The sequence below is a fragment of the Nestor notabilis genome, unplaced genomic scaffold, assembly GCF_000696875.1.
Source record: "Nestor notabilis isolate BGI_N333 unplaced genomic scaffold, ASM69687v1 scaffold8581, whole genome shotgun sequence".
Lineage (NCBI taxonomy): Eukaryota > Metazoa > Chordata > Aves > Psittaciformes > Psittacidae > Nestor > Nestor notabilis.
The window spans coordinates 5545-23381 of NW_009913338.1; the positions used below are offsets into that span (position 1 = coordinate 5545).

Genomic DNA, 17837 nt, shown 5'->3' on the forward strand with positions numbered 1-17837 from the left:
GCTGCCCCATCCCTGGCAGTGTTCAAGGCCAGGCTGGACACAGGGGCTCGGAGCAACCTGCTCTAGTGGAAGGTGTCCCTGCCCGGGGCAGGGATTGGAGCTGGAGGAGCTTGAAGCTCTCTTCCAACACAAACCATTCTAGGATCACTCTATGGTTTCCTCTGGGAAGCCCGGCCAGCGCAGCCCCATGTGCCAATGCTGGGGACAGGAGGGAGGAGAAAAGGTCCCGGCTCCTTCCCCAGGGCAAGTGCTGGCCTCAGCCTCTGCTCTCAGGTGCTCCAGTGCAGCTGGACCCCACATCCCTGCTGTGTCCTGTGTTCTGCACTGTCCTGAAGGACAGCAGAAGGAAAGACTCAGTTTCAGCTGGTAACCTCTCCCTCTCAGGGGACTGATGCCAATGTGAGATGGTTTCCTGGTGCTCTCACATGAACTTGCTGCTCTAACACACACAAACTAAGACTGTTTCCTTAGCCAAGGTGACATTAATAGATGGTCATGTGCACATACAGTAACTGTGTCATCTGCTTTACCTTACCTTTTCCTCTAACTCTTTTATTTGTCTTTTTTGGCCTTCAATTCTTTCTTCTAGCTCTTTAATTCTCTGTCAGATGTCAAATAAAGAAATATTTATTAACCAACCAAATACAGATGTACCCGGAAGATGCATTAGTTTGGGAGATACAAATTGTATGTGCTGTGCTTCTAAAAAAACAAGTTAGGTTTTAAGTTGTAGATGAGTTCTCTGTGATTGTCACCACATGTGACACATTCAGGAAAACTAAAGTGCCCTGTTTGCAGGGATCGTATTCAAGGCAAAGCACAACCTGACCCAGAAGCAGCCATTTCTGGTACAGCTCTATGAGGAGAGGCTGGTGCTCACCAGCTCATGATGCACCTGAGGCACCATCCCACCCTGAGTCTAACCGCAGCCGGGCCCCGTTGCCTACCTGCTGTGCGTGCTGAATGAGCTCCATCCTTTCCCGCAGGATCTGGGCATCCCTCTCCCGGAGCTCGCTCATCACCTGCCGCTTCCATTGCTCCACGGCGCTCTTCAGCTTCTCCTTCTCCTCTTCTGAAAGAAGTTCGGAGATTTTGGCTCCAGCTTCTTGCTGCAGGGCATCATAGAGCATGGCTTCTAATTCCAGAATTTGCTGATCAAAAACAATATAAGGCTGTCAGCTTCACCACGGCTGGTTTTGTGAGGAACTGAAAATCCTACCCCAGTGAGGGAATGGGAATGGTGGAGGGGTTGTGAGCTGAGCTTCTCGCACAGACAGTGTGGAAAACTCAATCTGGGGGTGGGGAAATACTTCAGGATGCTTTGATCCTGTGGGGCTCTGAGCAGCACTGGACCTGGGGTGGTCCCTGGGCCCCGCCAAATCTGCCTCTCCAAAAATATATGGGTGTCAATGTCTCCTTTCTGGAGATGGGGAGATGGTCACGGGGAGGAAAGGCAAGAAGAAAAATAAAACAAGAAGGGAAAAGGAAAAAGGGAAAAGGGAAAAGGGAACACTTCGCTGGCAGTGTTCAAGGACAGGTTGGACACAGGGGCTTGGAGCAACCTGCTCTAGTGGAAGGTGTCCCTGCCCATGGCAGGGGGTTGGCACTGGGTGAGCTTAAGGTCCCTTCCAACTCAAACCATTCTATGATTCCATGCAAAGGGAAAAGGGACAGTGGTTAATAAAGACTCGTTTTTTGAGTTACAGCTATTTAAATGCAGTATTGAGTCTCTCAGTTCACCTTTCCCAGCTATTCTGAATGCAGCAGCAGAGGGGGCAGCAGCACCAGCTCCTGCCAGAAAGGAACAACTCCCTGCTGTGTGCTTGCAGCATTTTGTACCAATGAGCTTAAAATGCCTGGTGTGAGCGTGTCTCCAGCCCTCTCTGGCAGAGCTGTCAGCTCCGAGAGGCTTTATGCTCATGAAAAATGTATCTGGTAGCTGGGCTCTGTTCCTGCAGTCTCAGGCTGCAGAGATTTTACTTTACTGCATCAGAAAATGACTCCTGCTCAGACAGATGTGCCCTCCAGATGTACCAAGATACACAAGTGTGTAGGAAGAGGACTGGGAATGTTTCCCCACGTCATCAAGCCCAGCACCCTCCTAGGGCAGGTGACTCAGACAATGTTTGCTGCCTCAAAGTCCAAGATATCCCTTCATGCAAGCCAAAAGCAAACAGAAATCTTTTTGACTGATAGAGCAAGTCTGATATAGAGCAAGAGACAAAGCAGCCCCTGATGGCACCTCTGCACACCCTCCACAAAGCTGCTGGTGTCTTGCAGAGCGCTCCATGGCCTCAGGAGAACAGGACTGTGGTGGTGCAGGTTGAACCTTGCAGAACTCTCCATGGCCTCAGGAGGCTGCTGCACTGGGTGGGTTGAACCTCCAGAGGCTGTTTGACATTGCTGTTGACATCTGCTGTAATAATACAGCTCAGTTAAAAACCATCAAGTTTCCCCACCTGAGGCTGCTTGTGGTGGTTTCTTACTAGGTCTTAGCAGAGTCAGACAGAAGAAAAGGAGCATGTACAATAACAGTATCACGGCAGGAGTTCTGGATTCTGATGCTAACTGAGGGACAGCAATCACGGTATCTCTGTGAGATTAGATCAGATCTCAGAAGAAGACTCTGCTTTCACTTTTAAAACAATAGCAACATCCTTGCTAACCATCACTGCTTTGATGAAATGCTGCTGTTTGAAACATGGGTTTCTGTTGGGCCCCAAACCTCAGTTACACAACTGCTGTGCTCTGAGATTACACTGACATGTGAAGAAGAAAGAGTGTGGGGGAATTCATGGTCTCCAGAGCAGCATCATCATCATCAGGAGTCTCTTTGTGAGCCAAGTGCTTCTCAGAGCAAAATCCCCCCTTCCAGCAGCCCAAGGGAGCGAAAACCGTGCAGGAAGCTTAGTGGTTATAGCTGGTAATCCTGTTGGCTGCAGTTAGTGAGGAAGATTAGCAGCTCCTCATCCCAAGGGGCACAAAGAAAACATGAAAGTGAAACATATTATACAAATCAAAAGAGCTTTTGCCACTCTAAATTCAGGGCAGAACAAAGCTTCTTTGCTGCTTTCAGCCTGCATTTGTGCCCAGGAGTAAAGCCCATTGCTTTGCCCGCAGACACTCGTGTGATGCCTTTCAAGAACATGACCAAATATGACCCAATATGACCTAACATGACTCCCCATGACCCAGCTTCAGTGTGCACTTGAGCCCAGACCCCCGCTGTGTGCTGGGTTGCACCCCAGAGCATGAGCAGCAGGTCCCCCCTCTGCAGTCCTGATCCAGCTCTGGGGCAACAACACAAGAGGGACATGGAGCTGTTGAGGCGAGTCCAGAGGAGGCCCCGGAGCTGCTGTGCATAGACACTGGTTCCAGATATAGCTCAGCATGTGGCAAAATCAGTCTTAAAAATCATCCTTAGAGACAGAAAATGGATTGAGGAAAAGCTCCCCCAAATGGTTTGTGATGAAAATAGAGAACAGGTATCCAGAGAGAGAGGTGTAAATACTCATTGCTACTCAGAAAGTGCAACTGGGCTCAAGATTTAAATGGAACTGAAAGAATGAGATACACTGATATGCAAATGTATGTCTTTCGTGAGTATATACTGAACTTTTCTCTAATTGAAGGAAATGAGACAGCAGATGACTGAGGAGATGGTTGTTCCTGCCCATTGCAGGTGGTTGGAACTAGAAGATCTCTTAAGGTCCCTACCTAACCAAACCATACCAGGATTCTTTGATTCTATGATATGGTTGAAATGGCTTAGGATCAGCTAATGATGAACCTGACCTAAAAGCAGTTTCATTTCAGGTTTGTAGAATCACACAATACCTCCTGCTCTTCTGGTTACACAGGCTGTAACCTAAGATCTAAGGAAATGTCTAGCCTAAAAGCTCTAGTTTGGAGGGAGAAGAGAACTTACTGAGAATATCATTTGCTTGCCAGTCATTTCCTGAAACCTCTGCTACATTAAAACTTGTGTTTAATGAGTTAATGTTCAGGTCCTAATCCTGTAAGGTCCACCAAGCATAAGGAACTCTGTCCATAAGGAACTCATTGTTAGTGCAGGGCATGGGGGGTTTGTTTAGTTCTATTTAGTCCTCAGGTTACTCCATGTTCTGTCCTGTCCAAAGCAGAGCTTTTCTATAGGGAGCAGACCACACATATTACACATGGGAAGCTAATCAAGATGTCATCATTCAGCTGTTTTTCCTCACCTTGTGAGCTTGGTCCAAGGACTGTTTCCTGAAATCAAGCTCATCATCCAGGTAACCCTTCTGCTTGCTGAACAGCTCCTGGGGACAGGGGAAGAGGCAGTCAGTGCAATGGCATCTACCGTGATGCTCTTCTGCTACTTGTCCCACGGTTCCTTCCCTCGGTACCTTTTCATTCTCAAGGTCCAGCATCTTCTGCTGCAGCGCAGACTCCGTGACTTCGATCTGCTGTAGCCACTGCACAAAACAGCGAGCAGGGGATTAAGCCCAAAGAGCAGCAGCGGCACACCTCATATTCAGTGATCACTATGACCTTAGGAGCTGTCAGCACACACTGCAACTACTTACTTAAATTCACTAAATAAAAGAGGAAAACTTGCTCTATTATTACTTTTTTTCTGTTATATATATTGGCAGAAAAACGCAGGATTTCAAAGTCATTTACCTTCTAATGTCATTGTGCTAATTAAGTAACATTTAAATCTAAGCAATGTCTGTCTGTATTGCCTGAATGTCACCCCTATTCTGGCAAAAACCAGTGTAATTCCATATAAAGAACCACTGCATTTGGTGATGAAGCCATCACCCACCTCACCCTGGCCCCCAGGTGAGCTGCTATGAGGCTGCCAGTAAGGTATTTACCAGTGAGTTTGGGTTTGATGTGCTGTTCTTACCTTTTCAGCCAGCGTGAGGACAGTCCTTGCTTGTATGACAACTACTTGCTCTTCATTGGTCAGATTCTGCACCAAAAGCAGAATAGAATTACAACAAATCCCAATGTCTTGTTACTAATCCACTACTTGGGCACTGCTGCATTAAATAAATACGAAATTAAGGATGTTCAAGGAACAAGAAACTAAGAAAATTAGTGTTGTAATGTAACAGCACTGCAAAAACAAGTGTAACTTTTCATGCTGGATTCTATCATACATAGAGTTAATTCTTCTAAAATTTTCACATTTACCAAAAAACCAGGTGACACTGGGCCTGTTTTTACCCAACAGGGAATAAACACAGATACACAAGACAAGATCAAGCTTAGCACAGTGTGCCTTTCAGAAGAGATGCAGCTGTCAGTCTGTGAGTTCATTCCATGCACAGCAGGTTAACACACAATCCTTATTTTGTGGGGCAAAGCCATGATTTTGGAAAGCATGTGTGAAGATGTCAGCTTTTCGATTCATGTTTTGCTGCTGTTTTAAAACATTAAAGTACTGAAACCGTGTTTTGCATTTGATTCCAAACTTTGGTCTTACTCTGACCACAGATACACCAGGAGGAGGGAAACCCTCTGGTCTGGGGCCACATTTGTTCCGATCCAGAGAGCCACGAGCTGTTATTCCCATGATTAGGAAGCTGTTGGCTTTCTGCAGAGCTGGTGCCAGTGGTGTGATCTCCCCACGGTGGCCAAGGGCTCTGCTCCCTTCTGCCTGCACAGCCATGGGCTCTGTGGCTCTGCTGACAGATGGGAGTGCAGGGAATAAATACACAAAGGGATCTAGATCTTCTATATACATAACTATTCATGTAATTACTTCCATTTGCTAAAGGAGAAACACTTTCAAATTCCTCATTATTTGCTGCTTCTTCTCATGCTGCTGTTGTAGCTTTTTGTTTAATATCCTGGTTGCTACCAAAGGTTTATGGGGTTTAGACAAAACCAGAACACAGAGTTGCTAGAATGCCAAAGCAAAGCAAAGCAAAGCAAAGGCAGAGTAAGCAACAAAGGAGCCTGTGGGGACAGCGGCCAGAAAAAAAACAAACACCAAAGCTGCAAAATATTTTCCAAACCATTGGAACACTCAGAGCCATGTCGTGACACCAGGATCCCGCATGGCACTGCCAGGAGCCTGTAACCACCCCGAGAAGAGCCAGGGAATGCTGAGCTCACAGCCCCGTGCTTGGGCTGCAGGACAGGCTGTGCAGCAGCACCCCAAGGAGGCTTTGCTAGCTTCACATGAAGACTGACACTGACCAAAGCATGCACAATTTATTAAAGGAACATACACTTACGGCGTTATCCCCTAAAATGTCCAACTTTTTCATCAGCTCTGCTACTACTATGTCCTAACAAGAGAGAAATGGAAAAGCAGGAGTCAGAACAGAGTGCCTGGCTTCACCGAGGGGAAGGAAAGCACGACAGGAGGATCCCTTACTGTTACACCTTCTGCCTCGCAGTACACCTGGAGAGGGCTTTTCCCCTCTGTAAAGGGACCGTGATGGAAGTTGATGGCAGGTGATCGCCGCTCCCTCTCCTGCAATGACAAGAGTTGCTTGGTTATACCCACTGTGGTACCTCACAGCTGACAGATCACAGAGAGCACAAAACATGGTTTGAAAAGGGCAGCTCTAACGAGCTCATCACAAAGCTGTATGGTCACAGGATGGCTTCATTTCGGGTGCAAAGAGCACCCTTCTCTCTGCACCCTGGGGCTACTGGCACTAAGAGCCAGGAGCCAGAGCCACTTCTCCAGCCACAGCATGTGCTTTTGTGATGGCACTTGGGGCTGACGGGGAAGTCCTCACCCCACTGCACAGGGGATCAGCCATGTATTATCAATGTAATACTAACAGTGCTAACATTTTCCCATCATGCTGCTTCACTGGGCACCAACCATGACCACTTCCCTGTTATGTGACTATATTACATATTTGAACAAAACTCGAACAAAAAAAAGAAGTTCTTCCCTGTGAGGGTGCTGAGGCGCTGGCACAGGGTGCCCAGAGAAGCTGTGGCTGCCCCATCCCTGGCAGTGTTCAAGGCCACGTTGGACACAGGGGCTTGGAGCAACCTGCTCTAGTGGAAGGTGTCCCTGTCCGTGGCAGGGGTTGGAGCTGGGTGAGCTCTAAGGGACCTTCCAAAACAAACCAGCCTGTGATTCCATGCTTCTATACCTAATATAATATAGCACTTACATTTCCCTTATTAGTGTCTGCTTTGTTAATCTCTCTTTTCAAGAATTTAAATACAGTTTCCAAGAGCTTATAGGTTCTGTTTGTACAGGTAGTGATCCAGAAAGCAGAAGGCTCAGTGGACTAACTTTAGCAACCTGGGGCACACAAACCCTCCTCTGCATGTTTAACAAGAGGTGAAACAACAGCCATGGGTTTTGGCAATGAACACAAAAAGTTTCTTTTTCTTTTTTCTTTCCCATGTATGATCTGTGCTGGTTTCATCTCTTTGCATTTTCAGGACAGATGGAGTACAGTAAAATATGTGTCTCCACCATGAGCCAGTCTTCTGGAAGTTAAATTATTTAAGTAGTAAGACTGCCAGAACAACCTATCTAGAACACTGGCATTGATCCCTGGGTGTTCGGGGTGGTTTTCCTCTTTCATTAGCACTTTGTGCCAAACCCTTTGCTCTCATTCAGGGCAGCATAGCTCTTTACAGTACATATGGGGAGTGCCCCCAGCCAGAGCTCACACAAACCAGGGCAGGACCAGGGCTGCAACACGTGCTCACTTCAAGCTCCAAGATCCTGAACTCCAGGAGCTCGTTTTGATCCTTCGCATCCTGGACATCATGTTTCAAGCGAGCTTCCTCTGCTTCCATTTGTTTTATCTGCAGAAGAAAGGAGCTGTGGTTAGCACTGCCTGTATGTCACTTGAGATCCATGTGCCTTGACCATGCCAGGGAAACACGGGGTCAGTGAGCAGGGGCATATGGCACCAGTGATGGGGAATGGGGGCTCCTCCCCAGAGCCACCGTCCTCATGTGACAAGGACATTGTATGGGACAACAGGGAAGGCCAGAAAACCTCTTCTCCTGGTAGGTTTATACATATCATCTTATTATACATTAATTATTACCACCAGAGCTGTGTAGTACAGATTAAAATACTACACCTCCTGCATCCCTTAAGATACAAATATTATTTGAATGATACAAATAGAAGCATTGGACACCTTTTCTACCAGTTCCTGGTTTCTTCTATACAGCGCTTGCTTCTCCTCAATCCACTTCATGTCCTTGAGAAAGAAATGACCAGTGTTGTAGGTGAAGCTGGCAATGGTTAGCACAAGCACAGCAGCAGGTACTTCAGTGAATCATGCAGATAGAGAAGAGGGATAGACTAATACTGCACATGAAACTGTAATTCCATTATTTGCTAAAATAACTTCCTAAGCTATATTTTTCCATTATTTTAACAGTCTACATTATAAAAATGGAATAGAAACACTCCAGTGACTAAAAACCTCTTCCAAGTGAAAAAATTGGTTTTCATTAAAAGAAATATTTCTAGCTTCTATTGAATTTCTACTACATTGAAAATAAGTTACATATTTCTGAAAGTCAGGCAAAATAAGCCTTGTTTTGAAACTAATACCCTAGTTTGATGACTATATAAAGCCCTCAACCCCCAAGACATTATGTATCAGGGGTTCAGCCACAGGCATTACCTGTCCCTGCTCTGCAAGGGCCTTCTCCAGGTCCTGGATCTGAGCCTGCGACCGGTGTATTTCTGCTTGGAGCTGCTCACGTGTCTGTGGGATATGAGGGGAAAAGACAAAAAACCATCCATCAAACTTTCTCTAACAGACTAAAGCTAACACAGGTACAGAAAATGCTGAAAATATCACATACTTTTAACAAATGGGCTTTCAAGTTCTTTGGCAGAATCAGTTTGCAGCAAAGCACACAGCAGGAGCCATTAATCACAGAAAGAAGTCTCTAAGACGGGATAATAAATTTGAGACTGAACTCAGGATGAACATAAGCAGAATCCCATCAGGGCAGCAAAATGTGTATGGCCTCTCTCACGTGGCTATGGCAGTCTGCACTCAGCAGCCCTCCCTAACCTAGAACAGGGCTTTTAAGAAAGGCAGTATCACACAAAGGTTGCACACTTTGCTCTGGGCACACTTTTTTCCTATAACTTTTGATAAGTTAAGATGCTCAGAACAGCCCCTACACATGTAACGTTACCAACTGGCCAACTGAGTTGCTCTTCATGCATTTACTGCTCTATCTGATGGTCTTACTGCATTGTGTGCAATTTTTTACTATACTTGTAGCTGCATGCTTATTTTCATTCAGGGGCTTGGAGCAACCTGCTCTAGTGGAAGGTGTCCCTGCTCGTGGCAGGGGTTGGAGCTGGAGGAGCTTTAAGGTCCTTCCTACCCAGATCAGCCTGGGACTCGAAGATTTTATGCCAGGTGTGTGCAGCCACATGGGCTGTGTGAGGCAGATAAGTGGGCAGAATAGCATAGGACACTTTGCAGTTGAATTAAGAAGAAGGATCTCAGCTCTAAGTCATTTTCTGAGGAATCCTGGAATCTCACAGAAGCTAGAAGGAATTTAGCACCAAGCATCACATATTCAGGGCTAGCTGCCCTAGAGTTTTATGGAAGAAGAGCTTAATTTTAAAGTTTTCCCATATAAAATTCTCTCTGAATTTCTCTTAAACTGATCAGAGGTGAAAAGACGAACAGTAGTAACAGTGGTTCTTCCAGTGGACCAGCCCCTCATGGGGAAGCAGGAGATAGAGACCCTGGAGCCCCCTCAGAACCAGTCTGACTGTGTCCTGCCCAACAAACATAAAACAATGGAGCAAGTGCAAGTGGAAACCCCCATACAATGACAATCCTTTATTTTCATGTAATATAAGCCATTTAGACCTTAACTTCTCGTTCTGCATCCAATGTTCCTCCGACCTGTTCTTGCAATAGGGCGTATGCTCGTTGCAGAGCCTGGTACTCCATCGTCAGCTGCCGAAACCGCAGTTCTGTCTCTTCCTTGGCCATGCCCTGGAATTAAAACCAAAGATGCATTGTCCCCGTAGCTTTTTGTCTGCAATGATAGGAAAAAATATTTGCTTTCCCTAAGAAATGCCAAAATGCAATTTGGGAAGCACAGTACTGAGGATCTTGGTTATGTCCCCTCAGATGCCCTTGGACTACTTCTCTTTTGTCCCTTAAACATCTCTTACACATACTTACATCAAGAAAATGCAATATTGGAAATAAAAAAGAGACTTTCCTCTGCCTTGGGAAGGTAAAAACTTGCCATCCAAGTCACACACTCATGACTGAATCACTCTTTATTACTGTAACAGGCAGAGTCATCACAATTAAAGATGAAAATACAACTTTCTTGACACAACAAAAGGTTTCCAAGCTTTCCCAAGCCAAGCCTGACAGCCTCACTCAAGTATTAACACACTAATCTAGAGTTAACGCTTGTAGCAATAGTGGCATCAGCATGAAAAGAGCCCTTCATTCTTCCTCAGTCTCCTTACAGTATCCAGCACAGAATGAGTTCATGTCAGGCTGACCAGAATATTTCACTTGACATGAAATGCAATTACACTGCTGGCTGCATGGAGACCCTTTGTACTGTTGAACAGGGAACATGTCAATACAGGAATGAGAGATCAAGAGGCTCATACATACAAAAATACACTCAGGTTTCCTGCAGTGCAGCACACTCCCCGTAACCAGTCATGCATCTTTTATGAGGGAGATGGGAATTCTTTAGGTTCCCTTATAACAGATCTCCTGACAACGCGTGGAACAGGTGAAATGGCAGATGAAGGTTTGCAGCCAGCAGCTGTAAAAAGGCTGAGTATAAATACCAGATGATAACCATAGAGTCATTATCAGTGGGTTTTTGTCCATGACAAGATTCTTGTTGAGCCCAGAGACAACAGTGTAGTGATCTGACATGCACTCGGGAATGTGTGTGTAGGGAAGTCATGCAAGGTACCAGGAATCCTAACTTTGATGTGTATTACCAGCTACCTTTGCACTCTGCATTCAGAGCCTCCCAAAAAGACACCACCTCGGTAGGAGGGACAGTCCTTCCTCTGGGAACAGTGGCTTTGGGGGGCTCTTACCTCTCCTCCAGAAAACACGAACCTCAGCGCTCAAGGCTGTGCTCTGGGCTGAGCTCAAAATGAGAGACAGGAGGACCTGAACCAAACCACACATGCACAAACCTGCAGTAAACCTCAGCGTGACCAGATCTGCCCAGGGCTGTCCAACTGCTCAGTCGTTTTAGACCTCTAACCTATATATCTATTATATATGTAGTATTTTTAGGATATAATATTTACAGCTTTCTAGCAAGCTGTAAAGCTGTAAAATTACTGGGTACTTGAGGGATATTAACCAAAGGCACAGTATTAAACTGAACATCAATTTTTCATTTTCTGGTCAGAGGGGACAGGTGAATGATGCAACAGCCCAGGAATGTCACGAAAAACTAGCAGAGAGGTTTCAACACAAACACAGCGGGGTTTTGCTGGATACCTCTTCCAAGTCATCCTCAGGCGTGCAAGGGGTTTGATCTGTGCGGTCAGTTTGATACGAGATAGAGGAACCATCAGACTCCAAGGAAGCTTCTTCATCGTAGCCAAAGAATGTCTCCACAACCGGCTTCTGGCAGAGAGAAGGTGTCACTGACCGTAGCGGAGCCATCGCCTGTGCCAGCCCAGTGGCATCGGGGGCCCAGCAGTGGCTTTGGACACATGGCTAAACCCTGCACCTCTGTGGGGTCTGAACACACACCCCTCGGGAGGAACCTCAACTCCCTGCCTTCATTTCGTCTATTTTCCTCCAGCTTTCTCTGGCTCAGGCAGAGCCCTCTGCTCACTTTGGGTGTGCACCTCCACGTCAGGAGGGAGCTGTGCATTGAAATGGCTTTGCTAGATTATTGTCACCACCACAATGTCCCTCCTGCCATTACCATATCTGTCACATGGCAAGTTAGATTCGCCAAAACTATTCTCCTTGGAAATGTGAAGCTGATCACCACTGCAGTGATTCTGCAGTTTGAAGAGAGCCAGTTTCCCACTCCAAGCTGCCTTCTGTTTAAAGCAACGAGGGTAGTGGTGGTAAAGCCAAAGACAATGTTTCAAGCACAGTTCCAAAGATATTTTTCAGTGCTGATTTACAAAGCGTCTCTAGATTTTTGGCTTCTTGTTTTAATTTGCAGTGGATAACTCTTGAAGGAGACAAAATGTAGCTCTTTCAAAGGCCTGCTTGCTGTTTGTAGGCTGGCAGGAGTGAAGGAGCTATCTCACGTTGAGCACAATTTGTTATTTACAGATTCATCAGCTGATTCTTCATGCATAGAACACAGCTTGCTCTCTGGTCGCTGACATTAGACCTTACGATGCTGTTTCAGTGTTAATATTTATATTAACATGCTGCCAAGTGGTCATTAACCGACATTTTCTGTTTCCCTGAGCTCTGCCCAATGCTTCTTGTAACCAGCAATTTCTGCATGTTACTAACCTCTCTCATGAATTATTTACAGCCTACATGTGTTTCCAGGCAGTGCCATTAAAGCATCATTTGGAAATGTGTTAATTCATGAAATCTGTCTCATCTTAAGACACTCACACACCACCAAGGTCCTGCGGGACTGCTCTGGTTAACGCAGCACATGCAAATGCTCCCAGTGTGCAATGCAAACGGTGTCCCTACCCCCAGCAGCTCTTTTCTGAACATCCCAACCAGCCTATAAATGCTCTTGAACTACATGACCGAATTCAAGACCATGACCTGCCTGCAGACCCTTGAGGACAATGTCCCCCCATGTGGCTCTGAGGTGCGCGGAGCATCCCAGGAAGCCAGCATGCCCATGCCCATCAGCATACCACAATAAAAGCTTTGTTCCTTACCTTAGGAATTCTTGTCATTTTTTTCCGTTGCTTCCTATACCTCAACAGTTTATCGCGTTCCTGAAAGAATCAGATACATACATTATCTTGTTTAACTATGTCAGTACTGGCAGTCAAGAAATAGTACCATCAGTGCTGGCCACTGCCTCAAAATAGAACCATAGACTCACGGACCGGTTTAAAACTTCTAAAAGGAAACCCTTATACTCTTTCCTTTTATCCATTTGGTAAAAGGATGTGATGACACTGTGGGACACTGCCAATGTGCCACCATCATCGGCCCAATGGCAAATCCTGACATCAGCAAAAGCAACAGAAGAAAATCAAATACTCTTTTCCTTGCAGCACAAGCTTTGCTGCTAGGGCCTTTGGCAACATCTACGCTGAGAAAAGCACTGTTTTAGCTTGCTGCCTGAAGAGGGGTGTAAACGCTAATAAATACTATCACACCCTGCAGGCTTTCATGGACAGGAATTTAAAGCATGCAAAGGTGAGGATGAAGTTAAAGTCATTCTTACCATGACACTCTTCACGTAGCCAGCAGTTTCCAGTGTCTAATGAAAAAGGATGAAATTAGTAAGCGTACAGACTTCAAATAAACAGATAAATAGGTATTTTCTTGAGAAGCATTATGATTTCAGAATGTTCTGTTTGCAAAGACTGAGAACATGTGAAAGAAGCAAAATCCCAAGCACGGCCTTGCAGAACACCCCCTTGTACACAGCAGTCTTCAGCCCTGATGCTATCTCCAGCTAAAGGAGCTCTGACATTCCCTCTATATCCATATCTCCTGGATGTGCTGCAGTGGTTCTGTCATGCAAAGGCAATGCAGATTGAAAGGATTTTCCTAATACCAAACCACAGGTAACTTATATTCATCATGGAGATGTCTACCATGGCCACTGACCAAGCTGTGCTGTTAGCCCATGGAGCCCCATGCACCCCTTGCTTAGGCTTCCTGTTCTGCTGCAGCCCTAGCTGAGCTCGCAGGGGAGCAGCAGTGTTACCTCTTACCTTGGAGAGCTCATCAATGATATTTTGCTGTTCAATAACTTGTAGTCTCAGGAAATCAACTTCCCTTTCTTCCTGGTCAAGGTCATTCAAAGAGCTTGGTCTCCTTATTGTTCCAGCTCTTTGCCTCTAAAGAGGAAAACCACATGGCAGAAGAGAAATGCTCAGGAGGCTTTGCCAAAGGCCAGTGCACAACCCTTCCCTTGACAGCTAGTGATGCATCCAACCTAATGGCTGTTCTGGCAGCTGTCCTGCTGCCCTTTTGCTGAGCAAGCAGCAGGACATGGGCCATCAAACCGCCTGCCAAAGAGGAGGGTAGCAGCAGCCCAGCTGCATGTGTGCTTCTGTGCTGCTGGGCACTGTGAATCCCACGGGAGGAGGAATTCAGAGCTGGGACCACTGTTGCCTCTTTGTGGGTTGCTCTTGTGCATTGACCTGCAGCAGTCCTGGAGCTGCAGCACGCACAAGGTGACCTCAGCACACCTGCATTCCGGCTGGTACGTTATGAGTACTGGCTACCTGCTATGGCCCACTAGCAATATCCAACTGGGAAACCAGGGAGCAGTCACAAGGGCACATTTCCTAGGGATGATGAGGAGGTTTGGCACAGAAGTCAAAGGTCAGGTGGGGTGACCTGTGCTCAGGTGGGAGCTGAGCAGTGGTGACTGAGCAGAGTGCGCAAAGCTCACACAGTTTCTTTACTTCAGAACTATTTGTTTTTAAAGCTAAAATAAATCATTTTATGAAAACAAAATGTTCAAGCCAAAACCCACTCTGCAGCGCACCACAGAGCATCACAGCCACACCGGGAAGGGGGAGGTTCCCTCTTGGACTTGCAGGCTTGGAATGTTGCCTGACTTCTCCAGCCCTGTGAGTACCAAACAAAGTGTTCCTCCCGGGCGTCACACTTACCATTGCGATGTTTTCTTGTGTCACAAATTTTAGCTTGTTTTCCATTCGACGTAAGGCATGTGACAGTTCATCGTTCTTCCTGCTAAGACGCTTGTTTTTGTCCAGAATGGGCTTATACTGACTTTCAGCTTCTCGCAGACGCTTCAACTGGAAGATAAAGAGAATTTACTTCCACCTCTGGAGCTGCTGTTTTTCACCAGATATATTCCTCATTTTCCATTTTCTCTATCACACTAGCAGTGTTTCCTCCTAACACAAAGCAGAATTGATCAAAACCTCTTGGTATTTTCCACTGGGAAGCAGGTTCTTCCTCCTTCAAGAGATGTTCAATCTCTGCAACAATTGTGCCATGTGGGAAAAGTATTTCTTTTTGAAAATAGATAAAAATAACTCCAGCTGATGCCATCTTACAAATTCATTGTTATACAAGCAAGGATGAGGTGTCCCTGCCCAGGGTGGAGGGTTGGAACCAGATGAAGGTCCCTTCCAACCCCAAACTATTCTGTGATTCTATGAGTGTGGTGTGGCATACCACCAAATAACAGAATCCTACAATCATAGAATCATGGAATGGTTTGGGTTGGAAAGGACCTCAAGATCATCTAGTTCCAACCCCCTGCCATGGGCAGGGACACCTCACACTAGACCATGTTGCCCAAGGCTCTGTCCAGCCTGGCCTTGAACACTGCCAGGGATGGGGCATTTACCACTTCTTTGGGCAACCCATTCCAGTGCCTCACCACCCTCACTGTAAAGAACTTCTGCCTTAGATCTAACCCAAACTTCCCCTGTTTCAGTTTGAACCCATCACCCCTTGTCCTATCACTACAGTCCCTGATGAAGAGTCCGTCCCCAGCATCCAAACACAGAGCACAGGGAGGAGGCAGCTGCTCCTGCAGTGATTTCCAAAGAGGAAGTATCCTGGTGTTCTGGGGGCCAGGCACAGCCACAGCAGCACGTTCATGAGCAGCCACCGCTGCACTCACCAGCTCGTTCCTCTCCTCCGAGAGCAGCGCGTTCCGGTCCTCCAGCTTCCTGATGATGGCACTCAGCTCCGCGATTTTCAGTTGGAATCGCCGGGCATCCTTTTCATCCAACTGCTGTTCCTAAAACAAAGATCAACTGCAAATAACTGTTCATAAGTGCACACATAAAGCCAATGTTTTTCAAAGCTCAAACTTCATCTTATTGCAAATCGGAACATTCCAAAACATTGCAGGGCAGAGTGTAACCTACGTAACCTAATTGGCCACCGAGAGCTGCAGGATGAGACCCATGGAAAGGTGGGAGTAATGGAACAAAGTATGCAAATGCAGAAGTATGTATATGCAAACACAATGCCACAAATGGTAAATGTGGAAAGAAAAAAGAAAACGTCCAAAATGAGGCAGTGTTTCCAATGCATGCCACTGTTGAACTGAGAGCTTCAGACTCATCACCCACTCTGAGGACCTTTTGTAAGAAAATGGTATTAAAAATGCTGGGGTACAAGCAGGGAAAATCCAGGCAATTCTACCATTGCACAAGCTCTTCATCCATAAAGCTGTGGCCTTATGGGGCTCTAAAGGGTCATTCGTAAAGCCATTTTATTGGAGTGAAAATGCTTCATCAAATCATAGATGAATAGAGATATAGGTAGATGTGTTCTCACTCAGAATCAGAGAAGTTACATCTATTCAGGAATGTGACAGACTTTCCCCTTCTCTAGGGCTTGTTCTGATGTTTGGCAGAACTGCAGTTCAAATTGAAAGAAGCAAATCAGTGTCCACAGTGGTGGTGGCACTTTTGGGAGGTCTTGGGTTCCTCATTCAACAGGTGCAGGAGAGGCTTAGGACAAAGAATAAACCAGGTTGGTTTGCTCCTGTCTATGTCTTTATGCTTCTACTGAGAAAAACTAAGGCTGTCGCAAAAGAAATCTTGATGAGAATCAGCAATGGAGGAAATCTGCACACGTCAGATGTATGAGGTCAGTCAGCTGGGGGGTACATGTGAGCAAAGTAAGGCAGAAGCAGGAAAGTGCTGTAGTTATACTAAACAAGCTATTGTGAAAGGGTGGCTAAAAATTCATGTTTGGATATTGTGTTGTAGAAAAAAACTAGGAGAGGACAGGCTAGTGGCTGTTGAATTCACTTGCTGGTGAGAGCAAGAGCACTTAGCAGCACGGAACCCAGAGCTAATGGCTCTTGTGCACCAATTGCCTTCCCCCAGTTCCCTTTGTCAACTGGCCTTGTACATCTGCTCTCAAACTCCTTGTTAGCAGCTCCAGAAGCTAGCACACATACATCACTTGTTAGAAATGCATTTGCATCATTTGTTAGCAAAGTTGTGTCAAACTGTGGGATTCAGGCAGGTGGCAGCAGTATGGTACAGTGAAGAAGAGAGAACAGAACGATTCACCCTGCTAACAAAACCAAACCAACCAGAAAACACAACGACAGACAAGCAAGAGCTCTCCCATAACAAGGTTTCCTCTTAGATCTTGACCAACGGGTGCCCCGGGGTCTCCCTTCGCAGCTATGGGAAAGCTGTTGCTCGAGGGTGCACTCATCAAGATTGTCACTTTGTGCCATTTTGTCACTGTGTCTGCTCGCTCGTGTAGGTGAAACCACGTGAAAGTGCTTACGGGGCTTCCCGAATGGTCTGAAGCGTCTCCTGCACCACTTGCATAAGGAAGTTCCCGCTTGGGGCTGCTCAGATGCCGATCAGCCTCTTTGATCTGGGAAAGTTGTTCATCTAAAGCCTCCTTTTGGAGCTGCAGTCTCTGAGCATGCCCGGCTTGCACCCCTAACTCTCTCTCCAGCACGTAGACTGCTCTGTCTTTAAACTTAATCTCCTCCATCTACAAGGAGAACAGAACACAATCACACGAGGCAGCGGCTGACAACAACACAGCATCTGACGACCCCGAACGCGGCCAGACAGGAGGTGCCCAGTGCCAACAGCCCTCCACATGGAAAATACAACAGCATCACTTGCAAATAGCGTGTATGAGATGAATCACTTCAACAACTCTGGAATATTGCCCTTCTCCTGGGGCCCACCCAGGATAAAGTCTCTTCTCAGC

The 17837-nt window shown here is 46.3% G+C and overlaps 1 protein-coding gene across 1 annotated transcript in view; it reads right to left on the reverse strand.

Annotated features, from left to right (window-relative positions):
• The window catches only part of JAKMIP3 (Janus kinase and microtubule interacting protein 3), a 27535-nt gene that overhangs the window by 770 nt on the left and 8928 nt on the right, over positions 1-17837 (reverse strand). The window contains exons 3-20 of the mRNA XM_010023161.1: positions 17397-17612; positions 15760-15879; positions 14774-14920; positions 13865-13990; positions 13369-13404; positions 12851-12910; positions 11475-11603; positions 9843-9971; positions 8625-8708; positions 8130-8192; positions 7687-7785; positions 6377-6475; positions 6234-6287; positions 4895-4960; positions 4389-4457; positions 4224-4301; positions 948-1151; positions 536-601 (exon numbers count right to left, since the gene is read on the reverse strand). Of these exons, the coding sequence (XP_010021463.1) occupies positions 536-601; positions 948-1151; positions 4224-4301; positions 4389-4457; positions 4895-4960; positions 6234-6287; positions 6377-6475; positions 7687-7785; positions 8130-8192; positions 8625-8708; positions 9843-9971; positions 11475-11603; positions 12851-12910; positions 13369-13404; positions 13865-13990; positions 14774-14920; positions 15760-15879; positions 17397-17612 (1845 nt within the window). The remainder of the gene's footprint in view (positions 1-535; positions 602-947; positions 1152-4223; positions 4302-4388; positions 4458-4894; positions 4961-6233; positions 6288-6376; positions 6476-7686; positions 7786-8129; positions 8193-8624; positions 8709-9842; positions 9972-11474; positions 11604-12850; positions 12911-13368; positions 13405-13864; positions 13991-14773; positions 14921-15759; positions 15880-17396; positions 17613-17837) is intronic.